The 21,461-nt window shown below is 47.2% G+C and overlaps 2 protein-coding genes across 2 annotated transcripts in view; one reads left to right on the top strand and one right to left on the bottom strand.

The window, feature by feature from the left end:
* Positions 1–21,461, top strand: part of TTC9C (tetratricopeptide repeat domain 9C) — a 395,268-nt gene that overhangs the window by 186,566 nt on the left and 187,241 nt on the right. The gene's annotated exons all lie outside the window — the stretch shown is intronic.
* NR1I3 (nuclear receptor subfamily 1 group I member 3) lies at positions 353–18,075 on the bottom strand. The gene is made up of 11 exons (XM_063316646.1): positions 17,936–18,075; positions 17,606–17,717; positions 16,388–16,466; positions 14,819–14,978; positions 14,025–14,155; positions 10,667–10,860; positions 9,263–9,474; positions 8,272–8,417; positions 5,292–5,408; positions 4,798–4,903; positions 353–2,423 (listed from the first exon to the last, which is right to left on the bottom strand). The coding sequence occupies exons 4-11, from the start codon at positions 14,956–14,958 to the stop codon at positions 2,285–2,287; spliced, it is 1,185 nt and encodes a 394-aa protein (XP_063172716.1). The 5' UTR covers positions 14,959–14,978; positions 16,388–16,466; positions 17,606–17,717; positions 17,936–18,075; the 3' UTR covers positions 353–2,284.

The raw sequence follows: 21,461 nt of genomic DNA on the forward strand, positions 1-21,461 counted from the left end.
CTTTTGAGCGTGGAAGAGGCTGCAAAATTTTATCAACCCTCAGGGAGAGCTTTGAGTGAACAAAAGGAAGTTGAGAACCAAAGTGGAAAAATAAATCATATATATTTTTTTTAATGCTATCGTTAAAGTGCTACTGAAACGATGGGGCAAAACTGTCTGCTCTCCGCGTTGTGCCACAAAATTAGCAGAATCGCTTTTCGAAATCCCCAGATGCGCTGCGGAGAAGCGGTGTCCCAGCAGGATCTCAGTCCGAGGTGCCCTGTGTTTATTCTGGAGGAGAAGGATATTTTTGATCCCTGGGAACCTGAGCAGGGAACTCCCTCAGACGCATGGCAAAGAACCTTGGGAGAAATTTATTCCAAATATCTTGCGGCTGAGCTGAGTTTGTGTCTTTGGCTCAATTCAGATAGCGAGCTGATCTTTAAACGTGGGTTGATTTGTTTCCAGGTCCTGCTACTCAGGCATGTCTGCAGCAAAACTACCACCCCAGAGTGACATACAGGTAGTCCTCACTTAACAACCATTCACTTAGTGACAGTATGGACTTACGACAGTGCTGAAAAAAGATGACTGGTCCTCACATTTACAACCGTTGCAGTGTCCCCACAGTCACATGACCGCGATTTAGGCGCTTGGCAACCGGTTCACATTTATGACCATCAGAGCATCCCGTGGTCACGTGATCACCATTTTCAACCTTCCTGGCTGGCTTCTGGCAAACAAAATCAATGGGGAACCGCAGGATTTGCTTAGCGACCACATGGTTCGCTTAACACGTGCGGTGATTCACTTGACAACTGCCACAAAAAAGGTAAAATCGGGTGGGATTCAATTAATGACTGCTTTGCTTAGTAACTGAAATTCAGGTCCCAGTTGTGGTCGTTAAGTGAGGACTACTTGTAGTTATGTAAACCTTTATGCGCTGCCTACTTTGTGAGATTTGCATAGTGATATCCCTGCACGTGTTTGGATGCTATGAAAACACCTCTTGTCCCTTGCCAGTGAAAAGCAGGCCAGCTGGCCTGTTTTTGGCTGGTAATTGCCAAGAAAAGACTTACAGCAGCCTGCTATGGTAGGCCTGATTTTTGCTGGCAAGGAATAATTAAGGTGCCTTAAAAAAAAATTTTTTTTTGGCTACCCTCTGCTTGAATTTTTTTTTTTAATATTCTGAGAATCAAGTTCATAGACTTCACTGGCTATAATGTGGACGCTCCTGAAGCCACGGTAATGTACTAAGATTTTTCATTAAAGGATCCCTCAGGTGGGTCAGATCCAGTTTGCCGGAGGTGGGATTGCTTGATCTTTGACTGAGCTAGGACCTTTACTAGGATTATCTGTGCATGGTCAGGTTGGAAAATAGAGAAAAATAAAAATGGGTTCAGCCAGGCAGGAGATGTAGCCTTGCAATTTAGCCCTAGAATAGCCTCCAATTTGAACCTGATTTTTTCCCCTTTAGCTCCAAATTTCAACACAGAGCTGTTCATTGTATGGAAAGATTTGAGGGTCCCTCAAGCAGAGAACAGCTATTGGGGCTCCCCCCCCCCACAATTGCCTACATTTTCCCCCTTGCAATAGTTGTCACTAATTTCTTTCAAAGCAGGAAAGAATTTGGGTGGAAATTCCTAGCGGCTGAAGGATGGTGTTCTTTAAGTGGATTTGTGGCTGACAGTTGGGCGTGCGTCCTGCCTTTCGTTAGACCAGTGTTCCTCAACCTTGGCAGCTTGAAGATGGGTGGACTTCAACTCCCAGAATTCCCCAGCCAAGTGTTTCATCATTCTACTTGCCATGGTATTTCTAGCAGTGGGTTTTAATAAGATCTGTTACTCTAAACCAGTGTTTCTTAACCTCAGCAACTTCAAGACATGTGGACTTCAACTCCCAGAATTCCCCAGCCTGGCTGGGGAATTCTGGGAGTTGAAGTCCACCCATCTTCAAGCTGCCAAGGTTGAGAAGCACTGCATTATACAATCTCTAAGCCTTCTTACGCTTCTGCTAGACCCCACCATCTTTTTCCAACTAGGGGGGCTAATCTGACAGGACTGGGGGCAAGGAAGAAGGGTCTTCAGACCCACAGCCTGTTCTGGAGGGCTTCCTCAAACAGGAGCATGGCTGGAAGACGCCACTGGGAGATTTTTCAGCAGAAAACGGGGGGAGGGGGGGAATCTCTCGCCGGAGAAGCAAAGCTTTTAGGAAGCTGCTGGGTGGACTTTAGCACAGCCTTTTTCGCTCGTCTGGGTTTCTAGCCTCGGCAAAGGAACGGTGGCCCTTCTCCCGATCCAAGCTTTTAGCTGATGATTTCTGAGAGCAGCGGGGTCATGGAGGAGAGGTCCTGGCTGTCCTGGATGTGAAGGATCTGGCGGGTGTTCTCCACTTTTAGTGTCCTGAGCTCAGTCAACAGCAGGAGAAGTTTGGCGTACAGAAACCTAGGAAGAAGGGAGATGAGATTTTGTTCCGTCCTCCCATTTGTTCAGTTTTTCTCCCTCCTTCCTCATCCTTGGTCCCTAATTATTTCCTTTTCCTCCCCTTCCAAAGACTGGTTGGCTGAGCATTCCTCTGTAATTCAGGCATCCCTTAAAAATACAGGTGGTCCTCACTTGATGACCATTTGTTTAGTGACGGTTCAGACTTATGACGGTGTGGAAAAAACTGACAACCATCGCAGTGTCTCCGCAGTCACGCAATCACAATTTGGGCACTTGGCAACCAGGTCACGTTTGTGACCGTTGCAGCATCCCATGGACACGTGATCACCATTTTCAACCTTCCCGGCCGGCTTCTGGCAAGTAAAATCAATGGGGAACTGCGTGGTTCGCTTAACAACCGTGTGGCTTGCTTAATACCCGTGGCGATTCACTTAACGGCCACTGCAAAAAGTCGTAAAATTGGGTCAGATTTGCTTAATGACCGCTTCACTTAGCAACCAAAATTCCAGTCTCAATTGTCATTAAGTGAGGACTACCCACTTATTTCTGGCCATTCTTCCATTCACTTAAAGCCATCTCCACTTGGATGATTAAGAAAGCTGGGTTCCTAAAACAAAAATCCAAAAAGGAAACTCAACAGCTTGAGCTGGCTTTAAATATTTACGCTCCTGGCAGAGAACCGAGGAAAAAAACAGGAAAACTGCCATCTTCAGACCTCCGCCAGCCTTGGGTCCTTCAAACCTGCTGGGTCCTGGCTGCCATAAATCTACCCATGATGGAAGTTGTGATTTTCCAGATTGAGAAAAAAGTTGCTTTTTAGCAATTCAGAGTTTCCGCAGGGGGCAAAAGCTCTTCGGTGGCTGGGTTCCCACGCAACGGGAAACAGACCCAAGAAACGTAACTGCCGTGCGCCCATGCGGGGTGCAAATGCTTTCCCATTAGTTATCAGAGTCACTGGTCTGAGATGGGCGGCTACATAAATCGAATGAATGAATGAATGAATGAATGAATGAATGAATGAATAATTTATGAAATGTATCCATTGCTCAGTCCAGCTGGGCTCCAGGCGGTTTACCACATAAATAAGAAAAGCAAAAATAACAGTAGAAGTAATATAAAATGCAAATGATGTATGGTAAAGTTATATTGCCTCTGTTACGGCCCCATATATGCACACAAAGGCAGCAGCTGGCTTTCTGCAACAAGCTGAACTACGTGCCCCCCCCCGGCTCCATCTTAACCCAGTTTAGTGTGCTGGACAAGTTTAGTGTATATCGCAAATCTCAGAATGCATTTGTATCCTTCTCTTGGCTATGTAGGGGATGAGGATCTTGCAGTTCAGGGAACACAGCCCTGTCGCTGCTGAGGGTGGCTGGAAAGCCAGGGTTTCTTTCATCCTGGTTGACTGAATAAGCCATGATTGGCTCTTCAAGCCAAACCATGTAAGCCGCTTGTTGGCTTATTGGTTCATACTGGCGGCCAGTCTGTTTACCGCGATCGCTGCACTTGAATAATATTAAAATATTTTACATTTTATATTTTATATTATATTATATTGCATAATGAATTTTTATTCTTTTATTTATTGGAAGCTGCCCAGAGTCATCACTGAACGAGATTGGGCGGTGGATAAATTTAATCAATAAATGAAATAAAATAAAGCATGTGATTAATTAAGACCTGGATGAGCCACTGTGGATATCTGGATTTTTTCAGATGGTCTAATTCAGGGTTTCTCAGCCTTGGCAACTTTAAGACAGGTGAGCTTCAACTCCCAGAATTCCCCAACCAGCATACAGGTAGTCCTTGCTTAATGACCACAGTTGGGAACGGAATTTCAGTTGCTAAGTGAAGTGGTCATTAAATGAATCTGACCCAATTTTACGCTTAACCTTTTTGTGGTGGTCGTTAAGCGAACCATGTGGTTGTTAAGTGAATCACATGGTTCCCCATTGATTTTGCTTGCCAGAAGTCGGCCAAGAAAGTAAAAAGTGGCAATTACGTAACCTCGGGACACTGCAATGGTTGCAAATGCGAACCGGTTGCCAAGCACCCAAATGATGATCACATGACTGTGGGGACACTGTGACGGTTGTAAGTGTGAGGACCGGTTGTAAGTCAGTTTTTCCAGCACCATCGTAAGTCCAAACCATCACTAAATGAATGGTTGTTAAGTGAGGACTACCTGTATGCTGGCTGGGGAATTCTGGGAGTTGAAGTCCACACATCTTAAAGTTGCCAAGGTTGAGAAATTCTAATTCATCTCTAGAAGAGATTGAGCGTCCAGGAAACCAAGGATGGAGGAAGGTTGTGTGAACCCAAGAACATCCTGGAAGTTGTGGGGTGGGTTTTGCCCTAACTCCCTTTCCCTTACCTGCCTTCAGGCAACGGATGCCGCTGATCAATGTAGTTCTTCAGGGTAAGGGCAATCTTCTCCTGAGTCCGATCTATCTCGTCCCGTTGGGTGACGTCCATGTGGTCTACAAAGCAAGAGGCTCGCGGGTGAGAGAGAAGGTGGAGCCGAGGTGGAATTTCTTCCCTTGTGGGTCAGGGAGAGAGCGATCGCCTTTGCGGGCAGAAGAGCACCAGGATTCCCCAACGGAGCAGAACATTTTAAAGGAAAGGAAACGGCAGCTGAAGCTGTCATTGTTGGGATTTTAGGGCATTGTGGAATGTGAAGCTTGGGAGGGATCTTAGAGGTCATCCAGTCCAACCCCCTGGCTAGGCAGGAATCCAACGCATGGAATCCTCGAATGGAAAGGCTGGAAGGGGCCTTAAAGGTCATCTAGTCCACCCCCCTGGCCAGGGCAGGAATCCTCTGCTCCCTCGAATTTGGGGAGTGGGATAGAGTCTGCCCTCTCGTCTCACCTGGGTAGAACAGCACCAATGCTTGCAGCAGGACGTACTCGGCTTCATGCAGTCCTAACTTTCGCAAACTGATGTGGAATTTAAGCAGCGGCTCTAAATAAATCTGCTGAAATCCAGCTGGAAGGAAGAACGAGGTGGGGAAGAGGGTCAGAGACATTGAAAGGAGGGTGGGAGCTGCGATATTATAGGAGACACCCTTGGCCGCCTCCCTTGCCTGAATAAACAGCCATTTTTGGCCACTGGAGGGTGCTTTCGCACCACACACATTCTAATTTTGTGATGATTTGTTAATTTTTAAAATATGACTGCCTATGTTTCTATGCTGTTTGCTTTTCTATTGTGGCTTTCTTCGCTCCTTGTACACCGCCCAGAGTCACTTCTGGTGCGTTGGGCGGCTAAATAAATTTGATCCGTAAACAAAAATAAGCAAACACACGCCATGGCAAATGTCCAAAGAGCACTCCAATTTTATATGCTTGCAACCCCGCCAGGATATCTCAATAATCTCTCTTCCATCCTTGGTTTCGTGCTGCTTAATCTGTCCTAGAGATTAATTACCGCTCACCCTATCTGGGCTGGAAAAAAAACATCCAGATGTCCACCGTTGTTCATCCAGGTCTTAATTAGTCAAATGGTTTTTGTGGTAATCCACTGCTGCGATCACAGGGACCAGGGAAAAGAAAGAGGGATTGCTTTGTTAAGCGGACTGGCCATCAGTGCAAACCAGAACTTTAAGATGGGTGGACTTCAACTCCCAGAATTCCCCAGCCAGCATACAGGTAGTCCTCACTTAATGACCACAATTGGGAACGGAATTTCAGTTGCTAAATGGTCATTAAATGAATCCGACCCAATTTTACGCTTAATGACCTTTTGTGGTCGTTAAGCGAACCATGTGGTTGTTAAGTGAATCACATGGTTCCCCATTGATTTTGCTTGCCAGAAGTCGGCCAAGAAAGTAAAAAGTGGCAATTACATAACCTCGGGACACTGCAATGGTTGCAAATGCAAACCGGTTGCCAAGCACCCAAATGATGATCACATGACTGTGGGGACACTGTGACGGTTGTAAGTGTGAGGACCGGTTGTAAGTCAGTTTTTCCAGCACCATCGTAAGTCCGAACCATCACTAAATGAATGGTTGTTAAGTGAGGACTACCTGTATGCTGGCTGGGGAATTCTGGAAGTTGAAGTCCACTCATCTTAAAGCTGCCAAGGTTGAGAAACACTGCTTGAATTGCATCACTGTCACCCCTTTTGGTCCTCCCTGTGACACCGGTCTGCAGATTAACAACGTAAGTGTCATGAGTATGGGTGGTGAGCAGGAGGGGGCCCCTATCCAGGGGGGAAAAGGCATGCGTAGTTCAGAGGCTTTGAACTGTCCTTCAAAGAAACCCAGAACAGACCCACCTTGAGTTTGGGGTTTACCTGTCTGGGTTTCCCATGCTCCTTCAGTTTGGTAGGGTTGATGTCCTAACTTAAGGAAAAAACCACGCTGAGACACGGGATTAGTCTCTAGTGTTTATTAACTGCTCTCGTAAATAAAAATCCTACCAAACTGAAGGAGCGTGGGAAACCCAGACAGATAAACCCCAAACTCAAGGTGGGTCTGTTCTGGGTTTCTTTGAAGGACAGTTCAAAGCCTCTGAACTACGCATGCCTTTTCCCCCCTGGATAGGGGCCCCCTCCTGCTCACCACCCATACTCATGACGTTAAGCTTCTAAAATGCTCTTCTATCAGCCCATTTTTCTAGCAACAGAAACCAAAAATGAAATGCATTTCAAAGAGGGTTTCCTCCCCCATCTATATTCAATAGCCCAGCTTTTTGCTGATCATATATGCTCCAACCCAGGGTTTCTCAACCAGGGTTCCACGAGAGATCTCTAGGGGTTCCCCGGGAGATCATGGTTTATTTTAAAAAGTATTTCAAACTCGGGCAACTTTGCGTTAAAGAGATAAGTTTCATTCTTTATTTCCAGTTTAGGAACACTGTTCATGCAAAGATACAGGCCCACCCGTGAAACGCATAGAATAATTTTGTAACTTCTGGCCTATATTTGAGCCTGAATATGCAGGGGTTCCCCAAGTGAGGCCTGAAAAATATTTCAAGGGTTCCTGCAGGGTCAAAAACTTGAGGAAGGCTGCTCCAATCTGTCCAGAACTCACTGAAAGCAGATCTTAATTTCTCAATTGCCAGATCCAGCATTAGCTTCCAACATCGGGGGGTGGGGGATGCTCTTCCAGCTTAGCCACCAATCATAGTTTGTTTTTCAGCTTCTGGTTCACAGGCTGTGTTTGCAATCCTCAGTGAGCCACAAACTAGCCAAGCCTCTTTCGTACAAGTCCATTGTGAAACACGATGGGATGAGGCACTTGTACTGCAGCGTATAAATTAATCATTGCCCTGTTTCAATTTGCAATTGTATATTTCTTAATATGGGGTTGCAAAGATCAATATGCTTTAAAGATTTGAATGTTCTTTTGCATTATAGAGCCCCAAACATGGGAGATTTTTCATTCTATGAAAAATTACGGATGTACAGAACTGGGGTGGGGTGGGGGGTGGAGTGGGGGCAGAAAAATGCTGACAATATCCAGTATTTATCATCTTGGATCTCTGATATGCATTGGCCCTCGATCAAAGAAATGGAAAAGCTGGTCGACAGGATTTCGTGCGATCACGGTTCCTCGTCTGTTTCAAAACCGGAGCGAAAAATTTCTCATCCTAATGAAATATGTATTTGTTGCTGGCTGTTCTGCTTGCCTTTCCCCGCTCCCCCTCCTCTGTTTCATTTCCTCCCTTTTCTCATAAAAAATTAAAAAAAGGTTCCGCGAACAATAAGGAATGATGTGGCATGAATGTAGAGGCAGTGAAGGGCAATTCCCTTCTTCTCGTGGAAGAGGTGGGTGTGATGCCCAACCGTGTAAGAGTCCACAAGAGGCCCACAGTGAATCCTCTCCCCAGCACCATCCACTTACCCAGGGCACCATCCTGGATGGTATAGCAATGCTGGCCGCATTTCCAAGCGTTTGTTTCCTCGTTAAAAACGGTGTTGAACTGGATCTGGCAGATATCCAGCGTGGCTCCTTTTAGAAGAGAGATCTGATCGTCGATGGGCAGATTTCTAAGTGGGGAGGAGGACCAAGACAGAGGCAGGGGTTGGGCGGTGCTCTTGAGAAGATCCGGAGAAGATCCAACTGGGCCCGTTCACGTACTGCAATAGCTCGGCTCGACTTGTTTCCATCTCGGGGAATTGCTTTCTGTTTGTTTTATGGCTGGGCGAATGCTGCTTAGTTGAGGATTTGGTGGTGCTTATGAGCCAAGAAAAATGGGTCTATTTGGTAACCAAGTTCTGTATGATTGGGAAAGATGGGTTGTTCTAGCTAGTCTCCACCACAGAGAGAACAGAGGAACAGAAGGTGAGCAGAGCTGACCAGGGATGATCAAGGCCAAGAGATGGACTGTAATGCTATGTGGGAAAGGCCTTGAGAGACGGGGCAAAGAGACGCTGCCTAGGGAACGGTCAGATAAGAGGTGGCTTAGCCCTCAGCTGCATAATGGGTGGGGAAAGAGGCTCAGAAGGGACCCTCCCTAGTTTCTTGGGCTGTAAAGGAGACAGGGGGAGATTTGTACTTTCAGACTTGCAAGATCCTGTTAAAATAGTCTTACAATAAAGTAGAATTAGCTCATCTGGTCATGTTTCCTGTCTGATATACCTGGGAAGGCTGACCTCAGATGTAATGGTATGGGGGAAAGACCTTGGGAGACAGGGCCAATAGACACTGCCTAGATAACGGGACCCTTCTTAGTTTCTTGGGCTGTAAAGGAGACGGGGGGTGGGGGGGGAGAATTGGACTTTCAGACTTGCCAGATTCTGTCAATGTAGCCTTGCAATAAAGTAGAATTAGCTCATCTGGTCGTGTTTCCTGTCTGGTTGGCTGACATGGACCAGCCTCGCAACTCGCTCACCTAAAAGCCGGGATTGCCTTCGCAAACTGGATGACTTGCTGGATCATGAAGGTGCTGAGGTCGGCAAACAAGGGCAAGAGGGAGAAGACGTCGGGCAGAACCTCGTTTGAGCTGTTCTCCATGTGCTCGGAGTGCAGAAGATACAGAGAAGAGAACGGGGCTTCCTGGGGGCCTTGGGTCTGTGGACTGTGGAGGCAGAGACGGACCGGCGGCTGCAGGGAGAAGCTGGATCAGAGGGCTTGGCTGCAGACACTGGGTGCCTCCCATCCCATGGTTATTTCTCCAGCGAACTATGGATAAGCTCACTCTGGTTTAGCCTGTGTCTTGGGCAGGCTGGCTGGGGGAATTCTGGGAGCTGAAGTCCACACAGTTGCCAAGGTTGAGAAACACTGATCTATAATGCTAAACCTCAAAGCCCCTTTCCATTCCAAACCAATCCTTCGGACCCCATCTGCAAGAGAATTCCATCTGGCGGGGTCCAGGAGGCGGGCCTTCTCTGCAGTGGCCCCCGCCCTCTGGAACATCTTGCCCCTGGAGGTGAGATTAGCCCCATTGCTCCTAGCCTTCTGGAGGGAATTGAAGACCTGGCTCTGCCACTGGGCTTGGGGCAGGGAGGAGAATAGTCATACTTGGGGCTGGCTAGTGCCTTGAAGTGCCCCTCCTATGCAAGGACTGAACGAGACCACAGCCATCTGGATTTTATTATATTTGGTAGTTTTTAAAAATTGTGTTAGTCTATATTTTATATTGGAATTTTATCATATAGTTATTGTTTTAAGTTGTAAACCGCCCCTCCGTTCAGAGGAGATGGGCGGTGACCAATTTGATAAATAAATAAATAAATAAATATTGTTTGTCGCATGTTGCATCTCTACTCCGGCCTTCCCTCCCGGAACTCAAGGTGACCCACAGAGTATTCCCAACAACCCTGCAAGGTAGGCTAGGCTAGGCTCGGGAAGCTAGGGGTGGGCAGAAGGACCAAAGCTGAGGAACGGGAAGAAAAGCTGCAAGCAAGACAATGGTCAGATAAGAGAAATCTGAGTCTGGCCCAGAACTGTTACCAGAGAAAGCTTCTCAGGCAAGACCTTGCTGAATTCTCACGAAGATAAAGGGAGGCAGGGGGGAAGCGCATCCAGGCTTGCAAGGTTCTGTTTATAACCTGATAATAAAAGTAGCATTAGCATGCCTGACCTTCGTGTCAACACCCAGGTGTGCCTCTTGTCAACCCTTTCTTTCAGCCAAATCTGGGGCTCTGTTAAAAACCCAAACGAAGAGATGCTCCTGTACGGTTGACCTGGGTTAAGGGGGTTGTGTGAACCGAGCCCTGGAATGCCAGCTTGGAAGGGAGGTAGGCTCTGGAAAAAAAAAAACCAAATCTTTCCCATGCCCGCCCTTCCTGCTCACTTGGTAGTGGATGAACTGGGAGAAGCTGGAATCGAAGTTTTTCCTGTGTGCTTCCGTGAGGATCTCAATGAGCTTTTCTTGATCCAGAGAGAGGCCATGATCTTCTGGCAGTTCGGCCAGGAGAATCGGCGTCTTGGGCCTCTTCTGCTTCCGCAGTGCCCGGCGGACGTAAAGCGCCTCCTCTGACATAATCACTGGGAGAGAAAGAATTAAAGCTCCAGTTACCGTGATTCGAACTCTGGTATAATTTTAATACAGGCAGTCCTCAACTTATGACTGTTCATTTAACGACAGTCTGAAGTTACAACAGCCTCGGAATGGGTGCTTTACGGCCTGTAAAGCACTTCTGAGCATTGCAAAACATCACACGCACACACCCCCGCGGTTACACAATTGCATTTCGGGCACTTGGCAACCGGTTCGCATTTACAACCGGTTGCAGTGTCCTGCGGTCACGTGATCTAGTTTTGCGACTTCTTTGCCATTTTCCAGCAAAAAAGGGAAGCTGGGTTCGCTTAACAACCGCTGTAAAAATGGTTGTAAAATTGGGTCTGGTGACATGGTGACTCGACTTATGACCACAATGACTTACCATGGAAATTCTGTCCTGATTATGGTCGTAAGTCGAGGACACCTGTATTATCTTCTCTGCCCCTCTGTCCAACTTGTGCAAACTCTGGCTTTGTGGACGGAAGTGAGAGCCCTGGTCTGGCTTCACCCGTTGCAGCAAGCCGGTTGGATGGAACTTGGCCAGCCCAGCCCACGCAGTTTGTACGCCCACCTTACAGCTGCTGTGCCAAACCATGGTTTGTTTTAACTCTGATTCACAAACCACAAACAGATGCTCACAGCATGCTGTGAATCCCAGCAGGGGAGGAAAGCCTGAACCTATTTTGGCCTTCTTAGTTTGTCCAATGCCAGCTTTTTCGGTCTCGCCACGTCCTGCGAAGCAGATGCCGCTTGGCCCCTTAGAATTTTTGTTCTCAACTTTCCTTTCTCCTCTTCGGCTTGCAGAGACCCAGCCGGGCTGCTCAGGGATCCTGCAGCCTGCATGGCTGAGATTGGTTGGCCCCCCCTGCCTCCATCCTCCTTGGAGATGGCTTCTAGCAAGTCTCCCTCTCCCCACACCAAATGAGGCATTCAAAGGGAATTGGGAGCCCTCTCCCCACCACCCCGGCTGGTGCCTTCCTTCTTTCCTCGCAACCTCCCCAGGCCTGGAGCTGCAGGTCAGAAGGCAACTGCAATGCATCATTTCTCATCCACCTCCTTGTCTGCAGTGGCTGCATCTTCCCGCTTGCACTTCCTTTTCTCCCCCCCCCCCCTGCACTCAATGCCCTGCGGTGCCAGATAAATCCAGAGTCTCGCTTCTTTTGCCCCCAATTTCACCTCTGTCAGATCATTCCAAGCTCCAGAGCACATTGCTGGCTTTTGCGCCAGCCCAACCTCTTTGTTTTAGGAGGGAAACCAACCTCCCTCCCTCCCTCCCTCCTTCCCTCCCTTCTCTCTCTCTCCTTCCTTCCTTCCTTCCTTTCTTTCCCCCCTCTGTCTTCCTTTTCTCTCTCTCCTTTCTCTTCTTTCCTTCTCTCTCTCTTCACCCTCCCTCCCTCCTCCTCTCTCTCTCTCCTTTCTCTTTTCTTTCTCTCTCTCCTTTTCCTTCCTTCCTTCCTTCCTTCCTTTCCCCCCTCTTTGTTCCTTTTCTCTCTCTCCTTTCTCTTCTTTCCTTCTCTCTCTCTTCACCCTCCCTCCCTCCATCCTTCTCTCTCTCTCCTTCCTTCCTTCCTTCCTTCCTTCCTTCCTTCCTTCCTTCCTTCCTTCCTTTCTTTCTTTCTTTCTTTCTCCTTTCTTTTCTTTCTCTCTCTCCTTTTCCTTCCTTCCTTCCTTCCCTCTCTCTCTCTCTCTCTCCCCCCTCTCTCCCTCCTTCTCTTTCTCTTTCTCTTTCTCTTTCTCTTTCTCTTTCTTTCTCTTTCTCAAGTACAGGAGGGCCTGAAAGCCTCCTTTCCTTGCTTGCTCCTGCATAAAAGATGAGCCAGCCAGTCGATGCAGAGGGAATGCCAGCCTGGGCAGCCTCCTCTACTGTCAGATAGACTTTTCCAGCTCTGTGTGGGGCTCCCCGTGGAGTGGAGGCAGCGTTCCTGACAACCATCCTCTCCTCCTCTTCCTCCTCTCCAAGCTGACTTGCAGCTGCCAGGCCCACCTCGGCTTCCCTCTCAAAATAAGCAAAGCTTTGCAGAAGGCAAAGAGGCCCTGGGATTTTATTCCCCCGCGGGGCATCACCAACAATGCTCCCCTTGATAAAGGAGCATTGGCAGGAGTGGGCAAAAGAGGTCACCGTGCTGCAGTGTCCCGTCCCAGTTTCAGCTCCTTGGAAGGCAGAAAAATGCCATTTATTCATTCTTGCTTGGTTTTTTAAGAGCCGGCAGCAGCCTAGAAGGGATTTCTTGCTGATTTCATTCTCACAACTGTCTGGCGAGGAAGGCTGGCAGACTGACATCAGGTGGTGTATTTCGGGGCTGAGACATGGATCTGAGCCAGGGCTCGACTCTACTTCCAATCATCCACTCTGAGATGATTGAAGCTGGCTGGGGAAGCCCCCCACTGCCCATCCACAGCCCTGGTTCATACGTGCAGTAACCCACGGGTCAATCATCTGTAATGTGCTGGGTTCACCTCTTACGGACTTTTTGCGTAAAAATGAAAAAAAAAGGAACTTGGGATTTATGGCTTTGATGATTAGACAGGATAGACTGTAGAAAGAAGAGGATTATCTTGTAACTTTATAGAGAAAGCTAAAATATCATTGCACTTAGAATGGCTGTGAAGAATATCAGAAGCCACCGCTTTGTATCTTTTTTCTTTCTTCCTTATTTTTCTTTACCTTTTTTTCTTTTCTTTTCATGCACTTTTTGCTTTCTTCCTTTTTCTCTTTTCTTCTCTACATTATCTTAGTTTGTTTCTTTTGTTTACTTTACTATATATTCGTTTGTTTTACTTTATTTTGTTTGTTTCCTTTATTTCCTTTACTATATTAATTTCGTTTACCTTAGTTTGTATCAGTTTTTACCTTCCTTTTTAAACGTGTGTGTGTGTATATATATATAAAATAAACATAATGGGCTGGATTTACACATTTACACGTTGCACTCAGCTCTGTTTGGCTAACCACGGTTTACTGAACATGCCAGCATGTGTTAACCCTCTTCACCATGGTTTGCCAACCCCAAATATCTGTCTGTCCAGAACACCCAAAGTCCAAACTGAACCATGTTTGGTGTGAACCTGGCTAGACAGCTGCTTAACCTCGGCAAGGCTGTGGTGCCAGGGATCTGAGGATGCTAGAAAGTCCTGCCCACACACTTACTGTCCTTCCTCATGCCCACCGAGAGACATTTCTGGTAACGACAGGCCTGGCATTGCCGCCGCTTGGCTTTTGTGATGAGGCAGCTCTGAGTGAAGGGGCAAGTAAACTGGATCCCCTTGAGCACAGTCCTCCTGCAAGGCAAGGGGAAGAAACTTGAGGAGAAGCCAGGAGGACTAGAAACTTGCATGCACCAGCATCCTCCTAGACTCATGAGGACTAGAATCCAACCTTGCTTTTAGATGCCAAAGTTGAACCCACAGCAGAAGACTGGATTGTAGAATTGATGGAGCTTGCGAGAATGGCAAAGCTGGTCAGTTTGGAGAAAAGAAGAAGAGAAGAAGAGACAGAATTGATGATTTATGGATTAAAAAGGGTCAAAGGGGAAGGGGAAAGTATAAGAGGGCAATTATTTGGGGAAAGAAGAAATCATTCTATGTTTTCTTTCTTTTTTCATTTCATTTTTCTGATTTTCTGATTTTCTGATTTTCTGATTTTCTGATTTTCTGATTTTCTGATTTTCTGATTTTCTATATTCTTATTTTCCTTTACGCACCTTTGAATTTTATATACTTTTCTTGTACTGAAAAATTCTAATAAAAAATGTTAAAATGCCAAAGCTCAGAGGGAGAGGAGTGCACCCTTTTCCCCCGTCGGTCCGAAGCAGCCGCTGAGAGAACGCCTGGCCTGAAATGGGGGGGGGGGGGAGGAACCGTGCAAGGCTCCAGTCCTCATGGAGGCCAAGAGAGGGAGGAGGAGGAGACATGCAGGGTGGAAAGAAAGGCGTCCGTGCCTACCGAAAGAATCCTTTGCAGCCTTCGCAGGTCATGACATGGAAGTGATAGCCGCTGGCTTGGTCTCCACACACGGCGCAGGTCTTCTCCTCAGCTTCAGGGTCTGGGCCGCTCCCGCCCTCGCCCTCCGAGAAGCACTGCATGGCAGCCGCCCACCGATTCCCTGGGGGAAATTTCAAACAGGCCCATCTGCCTTCTTCCTTTATTTTTTAAACGGATTTGCTGGTTGAAGGAATAGGAGCTCGAGGTGAGAGTTAGTGCTCCCATTTTCTCCCCCACAACAACCCTGTGAGGTAGGCTGGCTGAGAGAGAACAGCTAGCCTGCAGCCCCTGAGGGAGCCTTGGTGACTGAAGCTGGGCTTGAACCCAGGTCTCCCCACTCTTAATCTAGCATCTTCACCACTGGACCGTTATGGTATAATAAGCCCTTTATGGGAACTTGCCTTCTTAAAGGACAAATAGATATACAGATAGTCCTCAACTTATGACCACAATTGGGACTGGAACTTCTGTCACTAAGTGAGGCAGTCATTAAGTGAGTAGCACCTATTTTACAATGTTTTTTGCCACAGTTGTTAAGCGAATCACATGGTTCCCCACTGATTTTGCTCATTGCAAGCTGGCTGGGAAGGTCACAAATGGCAATCATGTGACCCCGGGACGCTGCAACTGTTGTAAAGAATTTTGATCACGTGACCGGGGGGACACTGTGACGGTTGTAAGTGCGAGGACTGGTCACAAGTCACTTTTTCCAGTGCCAAACGGTCATTAAAAGAATGATCATAAGTTGAGGACTAACTATACTTCCAAATGGACTAAATAGCCCCCCCAACATTCATTCTGCAAAGGGGCTGACATCCTACTGCTCCATCCCATTATTATTATTATTATTATTATTATTATTATTATTATTATTAATTTGATTTGTATGGCTACCAATCTCATCTAAGCGACTCTGGATGGCTCACAACGTAAACACATATCCATTCCAAAGATGGAAAATCCAATTCCACCACAGGTACCTTTATCAAGACTGGACTCGCACCCAGGGCTAATCCTGTTGGCAGAGTGCTAGAAAACCTTTGGCCCAGGAGAGATCAGAAAAGTCACACACCAGGCATTTCTATAAAAATAATTTTATTTACAGAAAACAAACATATTTAAAGGCTGTTTGCTGAGAGGAGAGATTTCTCTCAGCTGCATATTCTCTGCTAGCCTACAGAGAAGGGAAACTGAAACTAAAACAAGTTCAGGCAAGTTCCTCCCTTAGGCAATACAACCATTAACACGTGAAAAGGGGACAATTAAATTTAACCTCTTCACCCGGCCAAAATGATTAGTTACCATAGTAACCTTAATCTGTAGTAGAAAACATATTAACAAATCCTTGATTAGCTGAACCTAGTTCCTGCCTTTGCTCACATGTCAGGTTCCCACAAGCCATCTTCTGGCTCAAAGCGGGGCCTGGTTGCTGGCAGAAAATACTTAGATCGGAATTGGACTATAAACTGCCTGGCCCTGTTCGGCCAAACCCACCGTGCACACTCAGCGTGTGCTTAAGGCTGTTCCCACCTGTGCCAATGTCAGGCTGTTCGGCTCCACCTTCCGATCGCTCATTCGTGGGTGTGTAAAAGGACAAGTGTTATGCAACCTGGGAAGGGGAAAAAAACAAGAAGCAAAGGTTACGCAAGAGCGAGAGCAAGGGAGCCCAAAAGATTTTGGTGGCACCTTTTCAGGCTAACCGCTTTTATTCAAAGGCACCAGCTCTGGGAAGCTGCGGCCAGCTGCACCCAAGGCATATAAGCTCCGTGCCTCTGATGCAGCCAGCCGCAGCTCATAGAAGCTGATGCCTTTTCCTAAAAATGTTGCTGGTTGGACACAGGGCTACTGAAATCCTGATTTTATTTTTATTGTTTTTACTACCATAATCTAACAGGGTTTTCCTTCTAGCCCAGGGTTTCTCAGCCAGGGTTCCGGGGCACCCTCGGGTTCCACAAGAGGTCCCTAGGGGTTCCTTGGGCGATCCCGCTTCATTTAAAAAATTGTTCCAAATGTGGGCGACTTCACATTAAAGAGATAGGTTTCATCCTTTATTTTTAGTTTAACAAGTTGGTCAGTGTGTGTGTGTGTGTGTGTGTGTGTGTGTGTGTGTGTGTGTGTGTATAGGCCTACCCATGAAACGAACACAATAATTTGGCAACTTCTGGCCTATAATTGAAACTGAATGTGCACAGGTTCCCCAACCGAGGCCTGAAAAATATTTCAAGAGCTCCTCCAGGGTCAAAAAGTTGAGAAAGGCTGCCCTAGACTAACAGGGACCTCTTTCTAGAGAGGAGAGAGAAAAGAAATGTGTCTTTGGCTCAAAGGAAATTTGGCAAGGAAGAATAACAATAACAATAACAACATCCAACAACAACATTGCCTATCCCAGGTCCTTGGGAAGGACTTGATCGGTGGATAAAAATGCCACATCCAGTCTAAACATCTGGCTGGCGGCGTGGCCAACAACAACAACAACAACAATAATAACTGGAAAGTATTCCCTAATCTTTTATAAAGGTGGAAACTCTCAAAAATGCATCTGCACAAAGTTGGGCATTATTCCAATTCAAAGGATCCACCTTAAGTACAGAAAAAGGGAGATCAAGCTAGAGAAACCACAATTATGTTGAATTTGCATCACACAACCGCTCAGCTCTCTGTAGCCCTCCCCTTTCCCTCCTGCAACCCAAATCACCAAACTTGGGCAGACTTCACCCCCCAACCCAACCCTGATCTCTTGCTTTTTACCTGGATCCTGAGAGGCAGCTGGGAAAAAAATGTCCCAAAATGTGGGTCTTTGACCGGAAAGATGGGCGATGGTGGTGGTGTTTCAAAAGCGTACTCGGTGGCCAGTTGCTCGCTGCAAGGAATAATCAGGAATCCATGCTGTGATACCGTAAACAACCTCGAGTTCGAATGTCATGTGTGAAGTCATTCCCAGTCCCCCTTCTTTTTCCCCATAAACGGCAGGATCTCTGATCACCCTTTTGCCCCAGATGTGAAATCTAGCATGAATCGGTCCTGTTTTCTTCTGCCACCCCGGGACCGTGGGGACAGTGACCTTTCTCTGCCCCTTACCTGCTTTATTTGCAGAGCCAGATATACGTCTGAGTGTGCAAGGGGCAGCTGTGGGTCTTCCTAACACCCCTTGTCTTTTTCCCCCAGTGGCTTTTGGATCTCCGGGGTGGGAGGGAAGGATCCAGAATGATTTCATTTGATAAGGGAGGGCACAGTTGTACTTTGCCCTCGGAGCGAGGAGAAGATGAAAGGTTGGCAGGAAGGGAAGGGAGGGGAAGGGAAGGGAAGGGAAGGGAAGGGAAGGGAAGGGAAGGGAGGGGAGGGGAGGGGAGGGGAAGGGAAGGGAAGGGCACGCAGCTGGAGATGGGGAAGTGAGGGCTGGGGGTCACCATGACCCAACGGCAGGCCCGCCAGGGTCACTTGGCACTTCCCAAAAGATGATGTGAAAATCTGACCAGGTTTCTGCCTCTTTTAACTTGTTGAGCATTCTCTGCACCTGTTGGACAGAGGAAAAGCTGGCTCGGTTGAAGGCCTGCCTGGCACCCAGTTGGGGGAAGTGTGATAGCTCCGGCTGGGGCGGGCCTGAGATCAGGCACCACCAGATGTGCAGAACTACAGTTCCCAGCAACCTCTTCCCCAGCTGCGAGGGAGATGCCAGCTGCGTCCAGAGGACCCCAGAGAGCTAACACCTCCATTCAAGTTCCCACGGGGGGTTATTTATTCCCCACCTGCTCTTGCAAAACAGATACTTGTTTTTAGAACTAAAAAAAGAACAAACAAAAAATATTCACATTTCTTAAGTGGAGAGGTTTGACCTGCAGTGTGGATGTGCAGGCCTTAGGAATTCCTGGTGAAAGCAGTGGAGCGTAGCTAACAAAATAGATCCGTGTTTCTCCACCTCAGCAATTTTGAGATGGGTGGACTTCAACTCCCAGAATTCCCCAGCCAAGGATGGTGCTGAAAAAAACGACTTATGACCAGTCCTCACACTTATGACCGTCACAGCCTCCCCATGGTCACGTGATCATGATTTGGGCGCTTGGCAACTGGTTTGTGTTTATGACCATCGCAGCGTCCTGTGGTCACATGATCACCATTTTCAGCCTTCGTGGCTGGCTTCTGGCAAGCAAAATCAATGGGAAATCCCGTGATTCGCTTAATGACCAAAGTTTTGATTAACACCTGCAGTGATTCACTTAACGACCACCGGAAAAGGGTTGTAAATCAGGTCAGATTCACTTAATGACTGCTTTGCTTAGCAACCAAAATTCCAGTCCCAATTGTGGTCATTAAGTGAGGACTACCTGTATAGACATCCATCTCACAGTCAGGTGACTTTGGGCCAGACCTGCCCTGAAAAGACCACAAAAGAGATTTTGGGAAGCCACCCTCTCTCTGCATCCAGGTTCAGAATTGCCCCTCAGCTGCCCCTCAACGATCTTGAGGACTAGAGACTTGCTGTGGTTCTAATAGCCTTACAACTCATTGTGAGCTTGTTACATCTACGTCCAGGTTGTATTTTAAAAAGGGGCAAATGAAAAATGTGGGTGGAAAGCAAAAACACCAAAAACCATCTCCCAAATGTTCACGGCTTCAGTTAACGGAGATTAACGATGCAGAAAAGACAAAAGTGTGAGGAAAATAAATAAATAAATAAATAAATAACCAGGGAAAGTCAAAAGCTGGAAGAGTAAACAAACACTGAGTTGTAATTCTACCCACTTGCACAAACCAACCCCTTCCTTGCACTTTCTCTCCCTCAAATATCTATTCATTTATTTATATTTTGAATTTCGTCACCGCCCATCTCAGTCAAAGCTAATCTACTTTTATATTGTCAACACTTTGGGGCTGGGCTCTCCCGTGGTAGATCAGCTGAAGGAAATAATAAAATCCATGCCATTGCAGCTAATCAAATCCAGTTTAAATCCACGAAGCGTCGTATCTACATTTCCTTTTTCCTACCCTAAAAGAGAGAGATGCCGCTTCTCTTGTTCCCAGTCAATAACATCTAACATCGCGCAACCTGGGAAACGCAAAGCAACTTGGATCCGGGAGCGAGAGAACGTGGTTTCAAAGGGGGTCTTTAAAACCAAGGAAGACTGAGGATGGTGCTGCCATCAGAATGCAATTTAATTTACTCAGTTTAAGATTTATATGCGTTAGAGTATGGTGTGTATTAAATATATAAATATTCAATTTAATCAGCATCAGAGGGTTAAAAATAAAAGGGTTTCCTCTCTGTGTCTCTCCCCCACCCCTCGCTCACTCTCACACGCACACACGTGGGCACACTCAGTGCCCTTATTCACACGGACTTACCGCTGGCCTGGATGCTTTCAGCAACATTTTCCCAGCGAGGGCCACTCGCTGGTGCCCAAAGCTGGTCCCCCACTTCAGTTTCGGGGTTCCCGTTAGCCCTAAGACAAGCAGCAAATCTCAGCGGGGCTTCCCTGCAACTCCTGGGTGGCCCCCATGGCTCTCCAGGGCCATCGGCAGGCTCCCACTGGCCACGCTGGGCCCCGAGTGCCAGAAAACAGGCTCTCGCAACCGCCTCGGAATGAAGCTAAACTGGTTTGGCTCCCGAGAGGCGCATGAGAAAACTCACAACCTGCAGCCTGACAGCAAGTTGGCTGGCTTGGTTTCAGCCAGGTGGAGGCTCAGAGGTGTATTTAGATTTATATCCAGGGATGGACACAGCATTCCTCCCCCTGTGGTCCTCTACAATGTCCCTGCGAAGTAGGCTGGGCTGAGAGAGAGGGACTGGCTCAAAGCCTCCCAGCGCCTCATCCGGCACCTTCACGGCTATGCCACCCAGTTTTCCCAAGCTAATGCATTAGCATTGATCTCTATAGATTTATATCTTTTGTCTTCTGTGAATTTTGCCTATGACAGCCCTGCGAGGTAGGCTGGGCTGAGAGAGGGGGACTGGCTCATATGGAAACCAATTATTGCTCCATAACCATGTTGGGGGATTTCCCAAATCTACCTGTTGGCTTCTCTTGGGGGTGAACCTTTGCCCTGAATTAGCCAAGCCCTTGTTACAATCCCCCCAAGCTGCATTTGCATCTAGGATTAGTCTTAATCATGGCTTGTCGAAGAAGCCTAGAATCAGCTTGTCAGATTAGTTCAGCAAAGCCGTCCTGATTTTTTGCCCAGTTCCTGATGTTTCTCTCATGTCTCATGGCTGAAGAAATGTATGGAATCCCAAAAAACTGAAATCAGGAACAGAATAAACCAGGATTTCATTATGGCATAGGGAAAAGAAGATTTAAACAAGCAAGAAGTAATACAGATAGTCCTCACTTAATAACCATTCGTTTAGTGATGGTTTAGACTTACGACGGTGCTGAAAAAAACAACTTACAATCGGTGCTCACACTTCATGACCGTCGCAGTGTCCCTGTGGTCATGTAATCACGATTTGGGCGCTTGGCAACCAGTTCGCATTTATGACCATTGCAGCGTCCCGTGGTCACATGATCGCCATTTTTGACCTTCCCAGATGGCTTCTGGCAAGCAAAATCAGTAGGGAACCTCATGATTCATTTAACCACATGGTTCGCTTAATGACTGCTGCAAAAAG

This window comes from Candoia aspera, chromosome 17 (assembly GCF_035149785.1).
Source record: "Candoia aspera isolate rCanAsp1 chromosome 17, rCanAsp1.hap2, whole genome shotgun sequence".
Lineage (NCBI taxonomy): Eukaryota > Metazoa > Chordata > Lepidosauria > Squamata > Boidae > Candoia > Candoia aspera.

What these genes read in the sequence shown, in the direction of transcription:
- NR1I3 (XM_063316646.1), bottom strand. Translation starts at nt 14,958, where the DNA reads ATGCAGTGCTTCTCGGAGGGCGAGGGCGGGAGCGGCCCAGACCCTGAA. An exon ending in AAGGCAATCCCGGCTTTTAG is followed by an intron (nt 8,418 to 9,262) that starts GTGAGCGAGTTG and finishes CTCCCCACTTAG; the next exon opens with AAATCTGCCCATCGACGATC. An exon ending in CATCCAGGATGGTGCCCTGG is followed by an intron (nt 5,409 to 8,271) that starts GTAAGTGGATGG and finishes TCTTCCTTCCAG; the next exon opens with CTGGATTTCAGCAGATTTAT.